Genomic DNA, 22807 nt, shown 5'->3' with positions numbered 1-22807 from the left:
AAACAGCACTTGGTTGGTGAGCTTGTATTGGTGGAGGTTTGATCCTGGGGTTTTTCGGCTCACAGCTCCTGCTGTCACCTCCTAGGCCACCTTGGCTGTGCTCCTGCTGAGCATATGGGAGGGCACGTGCCCTGCGGCCGGCCAGCACCCACACCAGGGCCCGTTCCGTCCTGCAAAGGAAGGGCACTGCACCCTGGCCGGCTGCTCCAGCGTAATGCCAAGGCTTGGCCAGAAGGAGGCAGCCTCCTTTCAGAGTCAAGAGTGGGTACCTATTATTCCTTCATTCATTTTGTTCATTCATAAAATTTATACACCACTCGATTCCAAAAACAACAATGTCAAAACATATCACAAAAAGACAAAACAAGAAAATGAAGAACCCTGCTTTAAAACATAGCAAGAAGTTAGAATGCTAAAACAGAGTAAAACAGCAACATCTGTCTAATCCTCTTTTAAAGCCATCCAGGGAATTCTTGAGAAAGCGAGTTCCAAAGTTCAAAGTTCTGCCTCTTATCCCCCTGCTAGCTAATCCCGCTGCCCTTGAGGGGCTGCTATAGCCCACTTTGGGTACCACTGGGCTAGCATGTCAATGCCCGGCTTGCCCAACACCACAAAAGGTTGCCCGCATGCCTTCTAAACTCCAGATGTGCTCTATGGCAGAGGTGGATGCACCGCACAGGGAAGGCACGATCCCCTCTAGTCGGAACAGGGAACTGATTTGGCTGGGAAGCCAGATGTTTACCTCCCCCACCAGCCAAGTTTGGCAGGTGAGCACCTGTCAATCTCCTAGCATCACAATGACTGTCAGGCGAATCATTTCCTTTCCCTGTGCATTTAAAAAGCAAATTCCCTGGCAATCAGCTGGCCTGGGGTGCCTGCAAGACCTCATTTTGGGGGAACCCACTGCTGACCCAGATGAGGCTGAAATGGCTTCACGGGTCAATAAAGGTAAAGGTAAAGGGACCCCTGACCGTTAGGTCCAGTCATGACCGACTCTGGGGTTGCGGAACTCATCTCGCTTTATTGGCCGAGGGAGCCGGCGTACAGCTTCCGTTGACCTGTGATAGGGTCTTTTAGTGGTGGTCCCAGTGCTGAGTTGAATCGCCTTTCATGTAATGGATTCACAAGAAAGGAAATTCCATCTCAATTTTGGGAATAACTTTCTGATGGCAAGAACCGTTCGACACTTCAGAAGGTTGTGGACGTTCCTTCCTTGGAGAGGCTGTGTGTCCCTCTGTCAGGGGTTCTTCTTCTTTTTCTCTTCAAACTTGATCAAAAATTTTAAAAACTACCAAAAATTACCAAACCATAAAGTGTCGTCTTACGACAGATGTTAAGTTTTGTGAGCATCAAAGCAAGCTCAGAAAAACTTTTACATTACAGATTAAGCTCACATCCACAGGGCACACTTCAATCTAAATCATTAAGATAATTTCTCCATAAAGGCTGCTAAATTACAGTATTCTTGGTAATAAACGAAGTAAATCGAGAACATATGGATCAAGCCAATCTTTCTTTGTTCTTCCTCTTACCATCCTCTAATGATGAGTTTAAGCACCACATAAGTGCTATATTCCACACTTGTTGGGTCCAGGTTTTGAAGGGGGGTTGCTGCCTGCCCCCCAACAGGAAGCAACGATCGTATTTTTCTGTGTATAAGACGCCCCTGTGTATAAGACGCCCCCTATTTTGGGGGACTACAAATTGAGAAAATGGGGGGAGATCACCCAGAGTTGTTGAGTTTTTTGGGGGGAGGATTGTCCCTAGTTTTTGAGCTTTTTTGGGGGGGGTTTGCCTAAAATCACTCACCCGCCTGACCAACGCTGACAATAATGAGCGCCGCTAAAGCCATTAATCGACTGCCTGATCACTGCCAGCAGCCGTCAGTCGCACCCCCAATTGCCACAGCGCCAGCCTATCAACAATCGCCGCAGTCACCAATCGCCCGCCCTTTTGCCGATGACAATCTCCCGCTCGCGGCAGCAACCAGTCGCCAGTCCACCCTCTGCACTCTCCGTGTATAAGACGATCCCAAATTTTCCATGTTATTCTCTAATAAGAAATCCTCGCCTTATGCACAGAAAAATACGGGATTTGTCTCACTGCTGTCATAAGAAAGAAGATCCGCAGTTTATCGCAACATGTGGATTGATAACGTTTTACACTGACAGCTGGGCTAGCATAGGATCAGGTAAAAGATGTTGCCCTGTTATTATGGCGGAAAATGAAATCCCCCCCCCCCGATAGAGAGAGAGAGAGAGAGAGAGAGAGAGAGAGGTTACCAGATTTTTTTCAATGAATCCGGGGGCATTTTAATTGATTAAATTAAATACGACGTGTTTTGGACGTTGATGCTGCAGCGATGGGGGTGGCAGAGGGGCGGCCGCCGCCTTGACCTCAACCGCCACATTTCTCCTTCCTCCGAGGCTTCTATCTCCTTTCTCCATGAGCCTGGGCAGCTCCTGGTTCTTTGGTGGTGGTGGGGAAGCGGTGCGCGGTGGGTCAGGCATGGAAGGCGGAGAAGGAGGGCAGAGAGCGGCAGAGGAGGAGAGGGTAATTGGAAGAAACAAGATTTACCAACTGTCAAAAAATGGCAGATGAAGATGATGGACTATATGGAACTTGCCAAACTGACTGGGAGATTCCGGGACCAGAGAGAAGAGACAGTGGAAGAAGATTGGAAGAAGTTTAAAGAATATCTGAAAAAATATGTTAATATTTAAATCTTGGAATAGCTTTGGAAGTGGATATAGGCTGTAGGGTTAGAAGTAGACGGTATTGCAGTTTAAAAATATTAAGTATTATTTGTAAGTGATAAAATGTGAAGATTTTTATGGTAAAAGTAAGCGTGATAAAAAAAATGGTTAAAAAATATGATATATGTAAACTGCTAAAGATGAGGTAAAATGAAAATCAGATGGGGGGGACTTGGGGGAGCTCACCTAACAATGTTGAGAAAAAATAAGGATAAGGCAAGAACTCGCTTGTATTATTTGTTTTTCTGTTTGTGTTGCTTAGTTGTGTTATAAAATGAATAAAAAAATTTGGGGGGGGGAGTCAGCTCCAGCCAGGCGCTCCCTTCTTGAAGAACGCCACAAGAGATCTTCCTGCTGGGACCCTGGAGCTGTTGTTGTTGTTTAGTCGTTTAGTCATGTCCGCCCCTTCGTGACCCCCTGGACCAGAGCACGCCAGGGACTCCTGTCTTCCACTGCCTCCCACAGTTTGGCCAAACTCACACTGGTAGCTTCGAGAACACTGTCCCACCATCTCGTCCTCTGTCATCCCCTTCTCCTTGTGCCCTCCATCTTTCCCAACATCAGGGTCTTTTCCAGGGAGTCTTCTCTTCACATGAGGTGGCCAAAGTCTTGGAGCCTCAGCTTCACGATCTGTCCTTCCAGTGAGCACTCAGGGCTGATTTCCTTCAGAATGGAGAGGTTGGATCTTCTTGCAGTCCATGGGACTCTCAAGAGTCTCCTCCAGCACCAGAATTCAAAAGCATCCATTCTTCGGCGATCAGCCTTCTTTATGGTCCAGCTCTCACTTCCATACATCACTACTGGGAGCTACCCCTCACTTTTTTAATAGGGAGGGAGTGTGACTTTGGGTTCTTTACGGCTTGGCTAACTGTGTCGGAAAGTTGCCAGAGGGGCTTCAGCCCCCCTTCCCCCCTCCCTCCCTGCGGTGGACTTGGTGGGCCTGGAACCGTCCTCTTGGTTACTCCACCCTTCTGGAATGTCGGGTGGAGACATCAGGGGCCCCCACCTCCCTTTCCGTCCAGGCAGCACTTTCCCTTCGTGTGGAAAGACACAGATCTTTCTTCTTCTTGGTGAGTATCGATTTGGACAAAGCAATGGAAAGCCGCGTGGTGTGTTTTTGGGGGAAGGGCCTCCCGGCCAGCCAGCCAACAAGGTTTGGAAAAGAACACAGCATTTGCAAGGGCAGGAGAATGTAAAGTCAGAATGCAAGGAGAGGGAGGAAAGCCAGCCAGAATTCTGCCGCCCCACCCTAACCTTTATCTCCCACCCGATCCCTCTACTCTGCCTGCAATAACTGAGAAATGGGTCCAAGTATGTGAAGAGAGCTGCCCTGGCCCTGGACATTCCTTTGATCAGCGTTACCATCACAGAGGAGGCAGAGCACGGAAATGAAGGGTCTGGAAACAAAGACTTAGGAGGAATACTTCTGGGAGTTGGGGATGTTTGGGCTGAAGAAGAGAAGACCGAGAGAGGACATGAGGATACTGTTGGCATCCCACTGTCTCAGGAGATGAGGAAGGAGTGTGTCTTTGGGGGTGAAGACCAACCGCTGGGGAGTTATAGCACCTGCAGTGGCTGCAGAGACCGATAAGGGAGAGACATGTTTCGTTGCAGCTGAGGCAGAGGAAGGAGTCTGATTGTGCTGCTGCAGATGCACCAGGGCATTCCGTCTCTCGGCGATCCTCCCAGCGGTCATTCCTCCTCTGGTCACTGCTGTGGATGCACTGTTAGAATTCCTGCTCCGTGATTGCAGTCATGGGATTGTTGTCTTTCACATGACGGTGTATGTTTTGACTCCACAGAGTGGGAAGTGAAGGAGACAGGATGTTTGTGTTCCTGTGATCCGTCAAATGGGACTATTGTCCTTTGTTCTTTCTCTCTTTGCTGTCTGATGCTAGAGAGAGAGGAAGCCATGTTGCAGTGCTCCGTGGGTGTTTATATGTAAATAAAGTAGATTAGCCAAAATGCTGAGTTGCTGAGGTCTGTGTTACGCAAGCTGCAAAGACTCTGCGGATCCCTAAGTGTGCCGGTGTCTGTTGGCATCAGTTGCTGTGATGTTCGGGCAGAAGAAAGCTTTTGAAGCTCCCGAACAAAAGACCAGGAGGGAGGGAACATGCCAGTCGGGCATGTGTCTCTGCCAGGGTCCTACTCAAGTGTAGGCTGAATTCCTGACATGCACAACCTGACTGTCTCCTGGCTCTGCAAGGGATTCCCACACAGCAGGGCCTTCAGGTCATGTTTGCAGACAACTTGGTCTGCTCTGGCAGGCCTGGTGCCTGAAGCCAGCTCCTTGGGGATCCTGAGAGCCATCTTCCAATAAAACCAGCATGTTTTCTGTTTCTCCAGAGGCTAGAACCCGAACCAATGGCCTCAAATGACACAAAATGAGATTCCGACCAACCATTAGGAAGACGTTACTGATGATAAGAGTTGTTATCAGACTCCCTTGGAAGGTGGTGGCCTCTCCGATGTGGGAAGGTTTTAAGCGGCGGGAGGGGGGCATCTGTCAGCAAGTCTTAGCTGTGATTGGGCTAAGGGGGTTGGGCTAGATGACCCTCAGGGATCCCTTCCAACCGTTCAATTCCCTGATTTTACGAACACACGAACTAATCTGCCATGCTGCACACCAGCTGGAGGTGGGTTCTTAGTTGTGGCGCAGGTACGCAAGGCCCCGATCCCTTCTGCAGACCCAGAGGCCTTACCTGTAGGAAGTGATGTATCTGGTGGGCAGGAAGGTCTCGACGGTGGAAGCCCAGAAGCAGGAAAGGTCTTCATAGTTTGGTGCTGTGCACAAGATGGAGGGCTTCCCCGGCAGGCCTGCGGGAGAAGCAAGGTGCGGCTTGGAGTAAGGGCACAAACAGGGCAGGGAGCATGTCTGGCCTTCCTCCAATGGCTCCCACCTCCTGCCTAAGTTCAGGGGAAGCCCAGCTGCCCAGCGCTGGCATCCCAGACCAGCCCTTTGCTCCTGGCAAAAGCTCAAGGCTGGCCCAGCATTTGGGGAAGGGCCACAGCTCATTGTATGCAGAACATTCAAGGTGAGCATCGAGTTTTGGGTGGCCATTTCTTTCCGCAGCAGAGTTCCTTTTACAGAAAGGTTTTCCTGAATCTTCTACTTCTTTACAGCATCAGCATTCTAGCTATCTCTTAGCGAAATTCCCATTACAGGAATAAATACCATTTGGTTCTGTTTCTAAGAGTCTTTATTACAGTCATACCTCAGGTTACAGATGCTTCAGGTCGCGTTTTTTTGGGTAACAGACCCGCTGAAATCTGGAAGTACTGGAAAGGGTTACTTCCGGGTTTTGGGGGCCGCGCATGCACAGAAGCGCCAAATTTAAACACGCGTGTGCCCAGACACGCTGTTGCGGGTTGCAAACGTGCATCCCGCACGGATCGCGTTCGCAACCTGAGCATCCACTGTATTTACAAAACCTTATGCTGGTCATTAGTAAATAAATAGAAACAAATAAAGCAACATAGCTGATCACATGCCCTAATAAAGGCACCTGCTGCTGGGGAAATTCTCCATCGCCTAGCAACTTGTTCAAGACCATTTCCAAGTTTCTTCCAGAATATTCCGTCAGGTTCAATCCTCAGCATCTCTCAAGCTGGGAGAAACACTCTGCTTGAAACTCTGGCCGGTGGAGACAATTCTGGGTTTGATGGGACTTCCTATGTTCCTAACTGCCCCGCCCTCATTCCCAAGAATTTCCCCACCTTGCTGTGAACCTGTGCAGCCCAGTGGCAGAGAAAGCCTCTCTGGCACTTGGGGAACTGCCCATAGGAGGGATGGGACGGGCCTGTGGCAACCATTCCCACCCCCTCCGTTTTTGCTCACCTGCCTCTTTCTCGTTCTCTTCCCAGTGGGCCGGGCAATTGCGCCTGGCTGGGGGGTGCGCTCTGCCATGGTGGCCAGGTTGGGGTGCATGATCTGGTGTGGCAGCCATCAGACCCAGCCAAGATTTTGTCATCCCCCTTCAGGGATGGCATCCGGGGCGCACCGCTCCGCCTCTGGTGCAGCCGACCCCAAACTTACGTCCGAGACGGAGCACAGTCGAGCTGAGAAGGACCCCGCTGGTGTCGTGGCAGCTGTAGACCCCTTCAGAGGAGAGCTGGGGGTGGGACAGGAGAAGCTGTCCGGCCTGCACCGCCGAGTCTTCCGGGAGGACAGGGCCTCCGTTCCACCGCCATTCCACCGAGGAGCTGAAAGCCAGAAAGCCGAAGTGAGGATGCACAAGAGGCAGAGACGTCTTGTCTGCAAACATGCCCTCTGTTCCTGGCCCGTCCCAAGGTGGTTCTTGCCTCCCCTCCCGCACTCCGAGGTCTTGCAGGTCCTCAGGAAGGGACCACGACTGCTTGGAGACACCTACCCGGGACTCGCTCCAGCGCACGTCAGGATCACTTCTTTCCCCAGCTGAGCATACGTCACCCCTGGAAAAGAGGCCCATGAACATGAACAACAGGGACATCCCATTTTGTATGGTGAGGAATCTCACACAAACATCCCAGAGCCGGCATGCTGAGCGAGCCTTGCCCCCCAAGCAAGGAGGAGAGCTTAAAAGCTCTTTTGCACCAGTTCTGCTTGGGTCGCCCGGCGCAAAAAGAGCTTTTAACTCTCTGCATCGCTTCCTGGTCAGCCTCGCTGGGCAAACGGTCTCTGAGAGTTTGGGATTCTCTCTCTCCCCACCCCCCAGGGTTTGGATATAAGCAATCTTTGGGTGTGCATGCAAAATAAGTGTGCCTGAAGAAGTGTGTATGAACACGAAAGTTCATACAAATAACAAACTTAGTTGGTCTCTAAGGTGCTACTGGAAGGATTTTTTTTAATTTTGTTTCAGTGATGATGATGATGATGATGACAATTTATACCCCGCCCATCTGGCTGGGTTTCCCCAGCCACTCTGGGTGGCTGCCAACAGAACATTAAAACACGATAAAAGATCAAACATTAAAAACTTCCCTAAACATGGCTGCCTTCAAATGTCTTCTAAAAGTCAGATAGCTGTTTTTCTCTTTGACATCTGGTGGGAGGGTGTTCCACAGGGTGGGTGCTACTACCGAGAAGGCCCTCTGCCTGGTTCCCTGTAACCTCACTTCTTGCAGGGAGGGAACCACCAGAAGGCCCTTTGTGCTGGACCTCAGTGTCCAGGTAGAACGATGGGGGTGGAGACGATCCTTAAGGTCTACTGGGCCGAGGCCGTTTGGGGCTTTAAAGGTCAGCACCAACACTTTGAATTGTGCTCGGAAACGTACTGGGAGCCAGTGCAGGTCTTTCAGGACCGGTGTTATATGGTCCTGGTGGCCACTCCCAGTCCCCAGTCTAGCTGCCACATTCTGGATTAGTTGTAGTTTCTGGGTCACCTTCAAAGGTAGCCCCACGTAGAGCACATTGCAGTAATTGAAGCGGGAGATAACCAGATCATGCACCACTCTGGCCAGACAGTCTGCGGACGGGGAGGGTCTCATCCTGCGTACCAGATGGAGCTGGGAGACAGCTGCCCTGGACACAGAATTGACCTGCGCCTCCATGGACAGCTGTGAGTCCAGAATGGCTCCCAGGCTGCGCACCTGGTCCTTCAGGGGCACAGTGACCCCATTCAGGACACCAGTCTTGCTCCCAGTCACCAGTCTTGCTGCTGCATTCTGGATTATAGACATTATGAAATGAAATAAAAAAATCATCTCCCCCCGCCAATCTCTGTAGTCTCTTGGGCTGCTTGAGAGAGCTCTAGCCCTGTGCTAGGTAAGGCAATCGGAGGACAAAGGAACAGGGCTGCTCTCCTGTTCAATACCTGCAAGGTACGTCAAGTAACAGGAAGAACGAGACTCACGAGCCCCAACCTGCTGTGCCTAAGGTGAGGCAGCGCTGGGGCTTGTTTGTGGGGCTGCTAGTTCACCTGCCCCCACGGGAAAAGGAAGCAGGAAGAAGCTGCTGCCAGCTTGGCCAATCGATCTGTCTGTCAGCAACATAACATGCATGCCAGGCAGTTGAGTCCTTCTGCCTCATCTCTCTGCAGCCAAAACACCTGGAGGGCACCGGTTTGGGAACGCTGTGGCAGAGAAAAGCCAAGTGCAGTCTCCCCAGTTACAGGGAGCAAGGCTGGGGGTGGGGAACGACTCTCTGCTTGGGACCCCGAAGAGCACCCAGTAGCCAGAATAGGCACCAAGGGCCCAGTTTAAAGATTAAGAACCTCAGAACGGAAGGAGAGTCTGACAGATTAGCCCAATGGCCTTTCGATTTCACCATCCTCTGCTCACAGCAGCCAACCAGTGGGAAGGGCAGCAAAACATGCCCCAGCCGTTGGCACCGTCCAGGAGGCCGGGGGAGAGACTTGCCACCATTGCCCCCCACCCTGACATTTGCCTTTTGGTGCTGCCAGCCTCCGCCGGAGGAGAGATGCGGGAGCCAGAGGTTTGCCACCCAGCCTGTATGCCAGCTGTGTGCCATCGAAGCCTCTCCTGCGAACGCCACTTAAGCCGGGCTCCTTGGGATGCAGCAAGACCAGTGCCAGAAACTTCATTGTTGGCTAGCTTTCATTTTTGCTTCGAATTCACGTACTTAAGCTTTTCTGCAATGTCTTCTGAGCTTGCCAAATCGTTGATTTTCGTTATTTTGAATAATAATAATAATAATAATAATAATAATAATAATAATAATAATTTATTATTTATACCCTGTCCATCTGGCTGGGTTTCCCCAGCCACTCTGGGTGGCTTCCAACTGAATATTAAAAACAATACAGCGTCAGACATTAAAAACGTCCCTAAACAGGGCCACCTTCAGTTGTCTTTTAAAAGTAAAATAGTTTTTTATTGCCTTGACAACTGCTGGGAGCGCATTCCACAGGGTGGGCACCACTACAGAGAAGGCTCTCTGCCTGGTTCTCTGTAACCTCACTTCTCAGGCTTGCTAGAGAGGTTAAAAGCAACAAAAAAGGCTTTTATGGTTATGTTCGTAGCAAAAGGAAGAACAAAGAAACCGTGGGGTCACTCAGAGGAGAAGATGGTGAAATGCAAACAGGGGACACAGAAAGGGCTGAACTCCTCAATGCCTTCTTTGCCTCAGTCTTCTCCGATAAAGAAAACAATGCCCGACCTGAAGAATTTGGAGCAAATGATTCAGCAGAGGAAACACAGCCCAGAATAACTAAGGAGATAGTACAAGAATACTTGGCTAGTTTAGATGTATTCAAGTCTCCAGGGCCAGATGAACTGCATCCAAGAGTATTAAAAGAACTGGCAGATGTGATCTCAGAACCACTGGCAGTCATCTTTGAGAATTCCTGGAGAACAGGCGAAGTCCCGGCAGACTGGAGGAGGGCAAATGTTGTCCCTATTTTCAAAAAGGGGGAAAGAGAGGACCCAAATAATTACCGCCCAGTCAGTCTGACATCAATACCAGGGAAGATTCTGGAACAGATCATTAAGCAATCAGTTTGTGAGCACCTAGAATGGAATACTGTGATCACCAATAGTCAGCATGGATTTCTGAAAAATAAGTCGAGTCAGACTAACCTGATCTCGTTTTTTGACAGAATTACAAGCCTGGTAGATGAAGGGAATGCAGTGGATGTAGCCTACCTTGTTTTCAGCAAGGCATTTGACAAGGTGCCCCATGATATTCTTGTAAAGAAGCTGGTAAAATGCGGACTTGACTATGCTACCACTCAGTGGATTTGTAACTGGCTGACTGACCGAACCCAAAGGGTGCTCATCAATGGTTCCTCTTCATCCTGGAGAAGAGTGGCTAGTGGGGTGCCACAGGGTTCTGTCTTGGGCCCGGTCTTATTCAACATCTTTATCAACGACTTGGATGATGGACTCAAGGGCATCCTGATCAAATTTGCAGATGACACCAAACTGGGAGGGGTGGCTAACACCCCAGAGGACAGGATCACACTTCAAAACGACCTTGACAGATTAGAGAACTGGGCCAAAACAAACAAGATGAATTTTAATAGGGAGAAATGTAAAGTATTGCACTTGGGCAAAAAAAAATGAGAGGCACAAATACAAGATGGGTGACACCTGGCTTGAGAGCAGTACATGTGAAAAGGATCTAGGAGTCTTTGTTGACCACAAACTTGACATGAGCCAACAGTGTGACGCGGCAGCTAAAAAAGCCAATGCAATTCTGGGCTGCATCAATAGGAGTATTGCATCTAGATCAAGGGAAGTAATAGTGCCACTGTATTCTGCTCTGGTCAGACCTCACCTGGAGTACTGTGTCCAGTTCTGGGCACCACAGTTCAAGAAGGACACTGACAAACTGGAACGTGTCCAGAGGAGGGCAACCAAAATGGTCAAAGGCTTGGAAACGATGCCTTATGAAGAACGGCTAAGGGAGCTGGGCATGTTTAGCCTGGAGAAGAGGAGGTTAAGGGGTGATATGATAGCCATGTTCAAATATATAAAAGGATGTCACATAGAGGAGGGAGAAAGGTTGTTTTCTGCTGCTCCAGAGAAGCGGACACGGAGCAATGGTTCCAAACTACAAGAAAAAAGATTCCACCTAAACATCAGGAAGAACTTCCTGACAGTAAGAGCTGTTCGACAGTGGAATTTGCTGCCAAGGAGTGTGGTGGAGTCTCCTTCTTTGGAGGTCTTTAAGCAGAGGCTTGACAACCATATGTCAGGAGTGCTCTGATGGTGTTTCCTGCTTGGCAGGGGGTTGGACTCGATGGCCCTTGTGCTCTCTTCCAACTCTATGATTCTATGATTCTATGATTCTATGATTCTTGCAGCGAGGGAACCACCAGAAGGCCCTCGGAGCTGGATCTTAGTGTCCGGGCAGAACGATGGGGGTGGAGACGCTCCTTCAGGTATACTGGGCCGAGGCCATTTAGGGTTTTCAAGGTTCAGCACCAACACTTTGAATTGTGCTCAGAAACGCACTGGGAGCCAATGTAGGTCTTTCAAGACCGGTGTTATATGGTCTTGGCGGCCACTCCTAGTCACCAGTCTAGTTGTCGCATTATGGATTAGTTGTAGTTTCCGGGTCACCTTCAAAGGTAGCCCCACGTAGAGCGCATTGATGTAGTCCAAGCAGGAGATAACCAGAGCATGCACCACTCTGGCGAGACAGTCTTCGGGCAGGGAGGGTCTCAGCCTGTGGATCAGATGGAGCTGGTAAACAGCTGCCTTGGACACAGAATTAACCTGCGCCTCCATGGACAGCTGTGAGTCCAAAATGACTAAGAAGTCCCAAACACTGGGACCTGTTTTCATAAGGGAGCCCTCGATCATTTTGCTTTCCCCTTGGTCCCTGCTTCCCACCACTCTGAGCTGGTCTGTTCCTTGGCCCTGATCCTGCTAAGACTTACCTCCCTGGCTCTAACCCTGCAAAGCAGTCTTCCAGCCCTAGAGCAAGCATCCCCCAACTCGGCCCTCCAGCTGTTTTGGGACTACAACTCCCATCATCCCTAGCTCACAGGACCAGTGGTCAGGGATCATGGGAGTTGTAGTCCCAAAACATCTGGAGGGCCGAGTTGGGTGTGTGTGCCTGCCCTAGAGAGATACTCGTCTGCAGGTGTCAGCTCACCTTCTTCTCCCCATTCTCCTGACATGGTGATGGACGTGGTCACCGAAACAGCCGCCAAGAGGACCACCACTCTGCCGACACAGGAGACAAGGGTCAGCATCTGAGAGCCAGGGGAAAAGAGGGGAGAAAAGAGACAATACTATAAGGCAGATGGTCCAACCCTGATTCGGGGTGTGGGTGAATTCTCAAAACAAGCCAATGGGAAGGGCAACACACAACAGGAATACCTACAGATGGGCAATGTTACGGGTGCCGCACAATCCTCGCCATTTCTTAGTATTGCAGCACCTACACTTTGGAACTCCCTGCCACTTGACACTAGGCAGGCACCTTCACTGTACCCTTTCCAGCACCTGCTTAAAACATCTTTGTCTAGGCAAACCCATGTAGAATGTTGGCATGGGTTTTAATCTGTGTTTTTAGTTTTAATGTTGGTTTTAATTGGTTTTTAAATACCTGTTCTTAACCGTCAGGGATTCTTTAGCTGCAACTTCTGCATTGCAAGGATTCGTGGGGTCCTTTCCAAATCTGCCATTCTAAGATTAATGTTTATTAAATTTATTGGTCGCTTTTGTTGCCACAGCAACTCAAAGCGACTTGCAGTATTTTAATTTAATACAATTTGCTTTAAGTAATTTTTATGATGCCTATTTATGGAATTAATGTTTTTAACCTTGGGGGGGGGGGTTTGTCTCAAACACTGTGCTACTCGGAGAAGGAACTACTTAATTGACCGTAAACTGCTTTGTGTCCATCAGTGGTGATCTACAATGGCGATCTACAAATATCAGAAATGAATAAATGAATGGAAGTTTTTTGAGGGGCGGGGGCATCCCAGAATGAAACCCACTCTGCTGGTTTACCAAAAGCTGGAAGGGATGTGTGAACCCTCTGGCTGGCTTGGACCACGTTGGAGCCACGCATGGAAAATCAAACAGCTAATCTCCACAAGCAAATATTGGAACAGGGAGGAATTGGGAGTCCGGAAACAAAGGCACTTCCCTTGATTGCTACCTGCGCCAGGTTCAGGGTTCGGTCTCAGGAATCTCCTGCTCTGTCAAGGCTTTGGGCCAAGGAGAAGCAAAGGACAAAAGGGTGGGAAGGGGCACCCAAAGGCCATCTAGCCAAGAGTCATCCCTACCCACAGGGGTCCGAGAGGGATCAGTTTACTAGGCTTCGTGGTAGTGCTAGCCTGGGGAGGAGCCGTTATGGTGAAGGGAGGGAAAGAGATTTAGTAAAAAATAATAGAGTGCTGGACTAGGACCCGAGTTCGAATTCCCACCCAGCCATGAAGCTCACTTGGCGACCTTGGGCCAGTGGCTGCCTCTCAGCCTAGCCTACCTCACAGGGTTATTGTGGGGGTTAAATGAGGAGGTGGAGAACCATGCATGCCACCTGGAGCTCCTTGGGGGAAAAGGTGGGCTATAAATGCCGTACAGAGAAATAAATTAAACGGAAACTCCGTAGAGCCAACAAATCCGTAGAGCCAAGGGACCAGGCTCATTGGCACAGTCCCACCAGGCTCTTAGGCATTTCTTGGGGAGGCTAAAGCAGCTTGGCACCCTCCAGCTGTGCTGGACTACAAGTCCCATGAGCCCCAGGCAGCACGGCCATTTGGGGAATGATGGGAGTTGTATTCCCAAACAGCTGGAGGGCGCCAGGTTGTCAACAGCTGTGCTAAGGGGGGACTGGGATATCGCGGCTGGTGCATGCACAAGCACACCATGCGTGCATGCGGCAACCGTCAGAAAATGTTGCAGCGCACCCTTCTTCCTAATATCCTGCTCTCTCGCCCTCGTCCTCTTGCCCCAGTTTCCAGCTCCGCTTTCCCGGCGGACACACCATGGCTACAAAAAGAACACTCTGTCGACATGCTCACCTCTCGAGCTGCCGTGGTCCCACAAGACAAACAGGGAACGAAACAGGCCTGAGCTCTGTCCTCTCCAGCCTGTCCTGCAGTATCTGCCGGATTTGGTCCCTCTTGCCGCCGCACGAGTGGAAGATCCCAAATTGGTGAGGTGGTGGTTTGGGACTGGACCAGCCCAGTATAGGAGGGTCCTTAAAAACACTCCCTACACTGTGTTTTCTTTCAAATATGGTATGGGAATTTGGTGCCCGATCTGCATCTTTGCAGAAGTCGTAACTTGGGATCACAGCACCCTGATCGCGGCAACCTCAACAAGGTCACTTGCACCCCACAGTTTAATAAGGGCATCATTGCTTATTTTCACATCAGTGGAGTACAGTCATATAAGGATGTGTGGAAGTAAACAAGACACCCAAGTTCGTTTCAGGCTCCTTGGCTGCCTGTCTGTGTAGGGTGCCCAAACTTTTTTCAAAGAGGGCCAGATTTGATGAAGTGAACATGCAGGAGGGCCGAACAAAGTTGTCGAGCTTTTTAAAATAATAATAATAATAATAATAATAATAATAATAATAATAATTTTTTATTTATATCCCGCCCTCCCCAGCCGAAGCCGGGGTCAGAGCAGCTAACAACAATAAAACTAACACAGCATTCTAAAATCAATTCATTCTAAGATCAATTCAAAAGCAAATTAATGGCAACCATTGGGCTAGAGTTCTGTGAGGATTGCCAAAGGAGGGGGTCAGACTGTGCCTTGGCCAAAAGCCTGGTGGAACGGCTCCGTCTTGCAGGCCCTGAGGAAAGATGTCAAGTCCCACAGGGCCCGGGTCTCTTGTGACAGAACGCTCCACCAGATTGGGCCACGGCCGAAAAAGCCCTGGCTTGGGTTGAGGCCAGCCTAACCTCTCTGTGGCCCAGGACCTCCAAGATGTTTTTATTTGAAGACCATAAGGTCCTCCGTGGGACATACCAGGAGAGGCAGTCCTGTAGGTACGAGGGTCCTAGCATTGAGGTTGCCAAGGTTTTTAAAAGGATTTTACCCCAGGACATATACTGGCACGGGGGCAGGATTAAATCGACCAGTGGGCCAGATTAGGCCCCTGAAACGGGCTTTGGACATGCCTGGTGTAGACAATATGGGGCTCAATACATTACAAGGAACCTTCCAATGTCCAGTGCTTTTTTGGAGACACTGCAATGATTATTTTAAAACAAGACAACTGAGTACAGCAGCCTCCACCCCAAACAAACCTTCAAGGAAGATGGAGTAAGCTTATTTTCCCCCTGCTCTGGAGGGCAGAACCCAAACCAACAGATTCAGATGAGAAGAAAGGGGATCCCGACTGAACATTGGGAGGAACTTACTAATGGTAAGAGCTGCTGGACAGTGGAACAGACTCCCTAGAAAGGAGATGGACTCTCCTTCCTTGGCGGTTTCTAAGCAGAGGTTGGGCGACCATCTGTCATGGATGCTTGAGCTGAGATTCCTGCCTTGTAGGGGGTTGGACTAGATGACCCCAGGGTCCCTTCCAATTCTACAATTGTACGATTCTATGAGACGGGCCTGAGCTAAGGCCTATTGGGAAACTGTGAGCAGAATCAAAGGTTCTCCTGGCCCCTCTTCCCTCCGTGACTCGCTGTACGGAGAAGACAACAGGCAAGGATTCCTTTCGAGGTTGCTGAGTTCATTCCAGAGCGCTTAGTGTTCAAAAGGAGAGCAATGGAGGCGCAGACTGCTCCTCCCACAATCTGGTTTCAATAAATGCCCGTTTCACAAAGAGACGTTTCCCGGGACGCAGTCCAAGGACTGGAGACCAAGCGCCCCCCCCCCAACAAAGCGGGTGACTAAACTCGGGGGCAGGCTGACTCGTGAGGGACTGGGCTTCCCCTGGCAAGTTGATCACAGCTTTGCGAAATCAAAGAGCCGCTTGTGCCAAATGAGTGGACACGGCGCAACGCGGATCGCAGGGGAATCGCCTGGGAAGAGCGGGGGCAGAGTGGATGACCTCTGGGGAACCTCTTGACCTTGCAGCCGGCCTGCCGGAGGAAGCGCATCGCAGGCCATTTGCCACCATGTGTGGAAGAAGCCGAACAGGCAAGATGGTGACTGGACTTGCCTTGAGGCAGGAGAGGCCTGGCATTTTCCAAATATAGTGGACGCTCGGGTTGTGAACGTAATCTGTGTGGGATGCACGTTCGCAACCCACAGCGTTCACAACCCGTGTCTGCGCACGCATGGGTTACGATTCAACACTTCTGCGCATGTGCGACCACCGAAACCCGGAAGTAACCCGCTCTGGTACTTCTGGGTTTTGGTGGTCCGCAACCCAAAAAATCGCAAGCTGAAGCATCTGTAATCCGAGGTATGATTGTATGAGGCATTTAGCATTGATGCAACACTGAAATGGCCACAATGGACGCAAGAAGGTTCTGTGCTGGATCAGGCCAGTGGCCCATCGAGTTCTCACACTGGCTGAACAGTTGCCTGGGGGAAACTTGCAAGCAGAGTTGCAGCACAAAAGTCCTCTGTCCTCCTGTAGTCTCCAGCAAGTAGTATTTAGAAGGATTGTGGCCTGCAACACCCCTCTCCTCCACGAATTTGTCTAATCCTCTTTAAAAGCCACCCAGGTTGGTTGCCATCTCTGCCTCTTGTGGAAGGGAGTTCCATAGTTTAACGCTGAGCTGCGTGGACAAGTCCTTTCTTCTGTCTGCCCTGAATATCCTAAATTAAGTTTTATTGGATGTCCGCAAGTTCTAGTGTTACGGCAGAGGAAGAAAAGCCGATCAGAAGGTTGGTGGTTCGAATCCCCGCGACGGGGTGAGCTCCCTTTGCTCGGTCCCTGCTCCTGCCCACCTAGCAGTTCGAAAGCACAGCAAAGTGCAAGTAGATAAATAGGTACCGCTCCAGCGGGAAGGTAAATGGCGTTTCCGTGCACTGCTCTGGTTCGCCAGAAGTGGCTTAGTCATGCTGGCCACATGACCCGGAAGCTGTACGCCGGCTCCCTCGGCCAATTAAGTGAGATGAGTGCCACAACTCCAGAGTCGTCCATGACTGGACCTAAAAAAGTGGGGTGGAATTGACTGCTTGGATAGCTCATCCAGTAGAGCCTGCGGCTCTTAATGTCAGGTTCACTGGGCAAAAAGATTCCTGCATCGCAGGGGGTTGGGCTAGATGACCCCACGGGTCCCTTCCGGCTCTATGATTCTACGAACTTGCAATGCAACAAAAACAACACCTTTCCCATATTTAGACAGCCCCCATTTTGCACTGCTGAAAACACCTTCCCAGATTTCCGTACACACTCACCCAAGCGGCTCTGGTCCGGCCTCCCAAATCAAACAGTCAGCTTTTCCCCGGCCAAAACAGCCGCTCTTGGCAGGGAGGGATGCCCAAGTCTTGGGTACAAATCCAGCCCGCACCACCGAGTGGCCTCCCAAACGGGGCAACAGGCAGCGCGCTGACCCAAGAGGATGCTGTTGGGGGGTCTTTATAATTACCAGAGCGGTGCTGCCCCAGGGGCATATTTAGCGAGCTGCTGAGTGTTCAGCGAGATGCATTTGGAGCCTTGCTGGAAATATTCCTTTAACTAGCTGGCAATACTTTGCTCGAACTAAGGCTTTATTGTTCCGAGCCGACCGTCGATCCCAAATACGAGAGTTTTCATTTCTTGTAAAGCGCAGCTCCAGAATAAGCCTTGCTGTGTGTTCAGGGACTTCCTGGGCCTCTCCCGACCCACCCCCCAAACCGCAGCCGGACCAGCCTGCGGCTACCACACTGTCCGCCACCGCCCACCCCCAGGCACCCCCAGCTCAACAGCCGGGTGAAATCCCTCTCTAAGCCCCTGGCTTTTGGTTCACCCGTCCCGGACCAGGCAGAAAGACTTTGGTGAAGCAAGATGTCTGGAATAGTTTGACATGGAAAAAACAACATCTCTCCAACCTATAATGGATTGGCATGTTTATTTATACGTGGATTCCAGGGGCTGGTGTGGGGCTGCAAACAGAGCAGAAATCCTAAACAGGCCAATTGGAGGCTCCGTCCTTTGCCAGCTGCTTTCTCCCTTCATGAATGCCAGGAGGGGGCGTGGGGGCTGAGCTGGAGGAAGCTAGACCTGCAACAGAGATCAGGATTAGACCCTGAACTCCTTCTTCCAGCAGAGCCGTGGTGTTCACACAGCGGCAGTGGCGAAAGAGAGAGAGATCGAGTCTGGCTGTGGTTTCCAGGACAGGCTGGGTACTGGGTGCAGAGGGACCCAACTGCAAAAGAAGAGGAGTTCAGGGATATTTTTAAAAAATATTTTTATGAGTTGTGTACCTTTGCTTATCCATTTGTATTGCGCTATTTAACACACCGTGAATTGCTGTCATTTTTATTGATTACGGTCTAGAAATTATTTATTGTAATTGTGAAGAGTGGATTTCTGTTTAACAATTATTTGCTGATATTTAATTTTATTGTGTGCTGAAAGGGGTTATTGAATGTTATTTTATTTGATATATGTTGTTTATTTCAAAGCTATGTTTTTCTTATGACATTTTTGTATTGGGTTACATTGTTATAATGGGTGTGATCTTTGTTGTTCCCTCAGCTTGTGTGTTGTCTTGTAAACAGTCATACAATGGCTCCCGAATGCCTTGCAAGTCGAACGTTTTGGCTACCGAACACTGCAAACCCGGAAGTGACTATTCTGGTTTGTGGATGTTCTTTGGAACCTGGAAGTCCGACGGGGCTTCCTGCAGCCAATCAGAAGCCGCGCTTTGGTTTCCAAATGTTTTGAAAGCCGAATGGACTTCCGGAACGGATACCGTTTGACTTCCAAGGTCCGACTGTATAGCAATGTACAAAAGTGGTATACAAATCAAAAATGAAATGAAGTAAAGTGAGATGGCCGCAGCAGATCAGCCTCTTGTCTGCAACCTGGGCCAAATGCCTCCAGGCTCCCATAGCAGGAGGAAACTGCAAGATCAATGCAGAGCAAAGGCCTCCTTTGCAAGCAACTCTGTCCTTTCAATGCCACGGTGCCTATAGGATGGTTTATGGAGCCTTCAGATCTCTGGGCATCTTCCTGTGCCCATGAGCTGCTCTGGCAGGACGGAAAACGCCAGTGTTTAGTCTGTGTCCATCATTGTCACTCTGTTTGTTTATCGCCGCTCACTGTGGCTTGAGCGGCGGGGAGCAAGGATGGCTTGTTTTTCCACCCTGTGCTCTTTGATTTCCTCTCCCGAGGGCAGGTTCGAAACCTCACAGGCCGTCCCACAAGGAGTCGCCGCCGCCACCATTCTGGGCAGCTGCATCTGTGCCAAGCAATCCAACCTGGGGGGCAGCTTTCAAAAGGAGAGGCAGAAGGGGAAATCTTTGGTGGTATTCGAAGAGAGAAGGCAAAACTGGAGAGCAAACTAGACTCTCCTTCCCAGCACAGAATGCAAAGCTGGAAAAATGAGGATTGCTTCACCATTGGGGATTCACAGTCATTGTCGCCACGTATCAGCTCACTTATTCGTTTATTTCTCTTTCCTATGGACTTTTCCCAGATGCCCCACTGCTCAGATCCTACCCTATACGGCCCTTTTGGAATAAGCAGCTGATATGAAGGCATCAAATAGTTCTCTGACCTCTGCCAAGACTTTGTCGCAAAGAATCAGACCTTGTAGGGGAGAAGAGTCCCTTGGAACGAGGGCAGAATGCAGTTTCTATTTGGGTAGCTTTTAAAGCTTTCAGGGCAGCGTAAATCACAGGGCTGGCTGGCTGGGTAGTTTTCTTACACAGCTGGCATTTGGCGGCTAAATGACCGTGGAACTCAGCGCCACATGATGTGGTTGGGCAGAGGCCAGAGGTCTGGCAAGCTTCCCTGAGGAACTGAGGCAGGCAAGTGTTTCCAGATGAACAGCCCCTGCCAGGAACAGGGGCTCACAGAACCCCAGTGTGGGAGAGAGAGAGAAGAGGAGCTTTTGAGCTGAAGTTAATCTACTGAGGAGGCTCGTTTGCATTACATAACTGAACTGCTTTTGAGCTGGTTTGATTGTCAGCACAAGAATCTTGCAAACAATGGCACCTTTGTGAGGGTGCTGAGAATTCAAAGTCACAATCCTTAAGGTGCTTCAGCTGTGGGCCTGAGCTTGAAGCAGGTTACAGAATCACAGAACTGGGTTCCCATGAAGTCATCTAGTCCAACCCCCTCTTTCACGGCTGAACAGATCTCACGGTCAGAAAGTTCTTCCTGATGTTTAGTCGGAATCTCATTCTATGAAATACCTGAAGATGGCTATCGTATCTCCCGGCTAAACATACCCAACTCCCTCCACTGTTCCTCATAAGGCTTGGTTTCCAGACCGTTTTGTAATGATCTGTGGAACTCCCTGCTGCAGGACGGCTTTAGTAGAGGCTTGTTATATAGTGCTTAAAATTGAATAAAAAATATTTAAAATGGAAAGAAAAACACCAGGAAGAACTTTCTGATGGAAAGAGCCATTTGAAACTGGAACAGATTCCCTCAGGAGGTGGTGGACTCCTTGGAGGTTTTTAAGCAGAGGTTGGATGGCTGTCTGTCAGGGATGCTTTAGCTGAGATTCCTGCACTGTGGCAGAGGTGGGGGTGGACTGGATGACCCTGCGGGGTCCCTTTCAACTCTCTGATTCTATGGTTCTGTGATGCAGGCGGTCCAAGCCTGGGAAAGCTAAGGGAACAAGGAAAGCAAGGGTGCCAAGCAGTGGTGTTTGTTGAGAATCGTCCCCTTTCACACCATCCTACCCTGCTTGTAATTGCTTTTTAAAATTGATTTGTTAACCAAAAGAATACAAATAGAACAAATAGAAAAGAAACAACAACAAAATCAAGGGGGAAAAATAACATCTCTAATTTAAAACATACAAAAAGTTAGAATATTAAAAACACATTAAAATTACCTCAGCTTCCTAAACACCTGGGCTGTCTTGCCTGGTGCCGAAAACAGTTCAGCGATGGCGCCTGTTTATCTCAAGAGGCAGGGAGTTCCATCATTACAAAGAATAAAGCTTCCATATAGTCTTATATGAGCCAGACCTTTGTAGTTGCTGTTGGCCCTGAGGGAGCATGCGTGTGCCTCAAATACCTATGAGGAATAAAACTGACGTCCCCCCTTTGCTCTTGCAGGCAGCTTGGACTGGCACGGAAGATGAGAGCCATTGTTTTAACAGCCAGATCCAACACCCCCCCCCCCCCGCTTGCACATATGCTGTTCAGACTCACACGTAAACAGCGGGGCCATAAATCCTTCGCTTTCCACATGCTTTCTCCATTAAAGCACACGAGAAACCCATTGCGCTCCAGCCCTCGCCCAATAAATGAAAAACTACCTCGTCAGCCGCAACATTAGCTAGCCATATTTTTGCCCTGGACTCTTGGCTCTGAAAGGAACATATCTGCGTCCTCTAGACTTTGTGAAAGTTTATTTCTTTGCTGTTTTTGTGTGTGTGCGTGTGTTAAAAGTAAAATTCGAAAAACATCCCACTCAAAGAGCGAGTGAGAGAGGCAGTGGCAACAGACTGCAAAAGAGGGTTCAGAAAGATGGATGCATGCACCACCGATGGTCACAGAAGGGGCACAATAAACGGTTCCAGCCCCTGGTTTCATAGGTCACGCACCAGATCGCCAGATCAGGCTCCATAAACGCAGACAGGAAGGGAGAGGACCAGATATTCAAACCCAGGAGATGGAGGGGGTTGAGTGGCTGCCGGCACAAATCCTTGGGTCCAGACTCTCTTGCATGCGCTTTATGCAATTCGTAACAAAATACATATTTCCCGTTCAATGCACACACCGCTCTGAATGGCTTACGAATCTGTGCCATGAACCGAGCATTTCTGACTTAGACAGTATGGCAGGTCATATGATTAAGTGCAGGCGCATTTGCATGTTTTCATAAATGAAACCCTGCGGATACGACAAAGCCGTTGTGCGATGCACACTGCGTTGTGTTACACATACAAGTTTAGAGAGCGTGGTTAGCTCAGCAACTACTGTGTGGGCGCTTATGCTATCGATATGAGTCATTAGGCTCTTAATATTCTCAACAGGTACGAATATTATCCTGTTTATTATTAACATAAAAATGACATCACACATTATTAAATATCCCATGTAAATTAAGCAGTCAATCTGTGAGCACTTAAAAGAGGATGCTGTGATCACATCCTTCATTAAGGGCTCACAGACCAACTGTTGAATGATCTGTTCTAGGACCTTTTCTGATGTAAGGCTCACCTGTCGGTAGTTACCTGGGTCTCCCCTCCTGTGGTTTCAGGCAGCTGGTATTCAGGAGCAGCGCTGCCTCCAATTACAGAGGGAAAACTGCCCGTGCCAACCCACCTTGCCAGCATTGACCCACAACTGGGGGTGTGGGAGTGGCTCTCTTTAGCTTCCCATTTTAAAGAACTGCTGCTTAGCACTGCAAGCTGCTAAGTGGGGGTCCTACTTGAAGGCTGAGAGATGTCCCCGATTATATCAGGTGATCTATTTTTGAGGAGGGGTGGTGCTTCAAAAATATTTTTAATACAGTGGTACCTCAGGTTACAGGGACACGGGTGGCGCTGTGGGTTAAACCACAAAGCCTAGGGCTTGCCGATCAGAAGGTCAGCGGTTCGAATCCCCGCGATGGGGTGAGCTCC

General features: G+C 49.6%; 1 protein-coding gene across 4 annotated transcripts in view; it reads right to left on the bottom strand.

Moving 5' to 3' along the window:
- The window catches only part of IL11RA (interleukin 11 receptor subunit alpha), a 155651-nt gene that overhangs the window by 21002 nt on the left and 111842 nt on the right, over nt 1-22807 (bottom strand). For 3 of the 4 annotated variants that reach the window (XM_079995024.1, XM_079995023.1, XM_079995021.1), the window contains 4 exons: nt 12298-12397; nt 7127-7187; nt 6793-6959; nt 5459-5573 (listed from right to left, as the gene is read on the bottom strand). In XM_079995024.1, coding sequence (XP_079851150.1) covers nt 5459-5573; nt 6793-6959; nt 7127-7187; nt 12298-12397 — 443 coding nt within the window. Of the gene's footprint in view, nt 1-5458; nt 5574-6792; nt 6960-7126; nt 7188-12297; nt 12398-17471; nt 17864-22807 lie in introns of those variants that run through there. The other variant, XM_079995022.1, reaches the window with a different exon arrangement.

Source organism: Podarcis cretensis (assembly GCF_951804945.1).
Source record: "Podarcis cretensis genome assembly, chromosome: 11".
NCBI lineage: Eukaryota > Metazoa > Chordata > Lepidosauria > Squamata > Lacertidae > Podarcis > Podarcis cretensis.
Note: the sequence above shows the minus strand (reverse complement) of the source record. Positions and strands in the feature narration are given on the sequence as shown.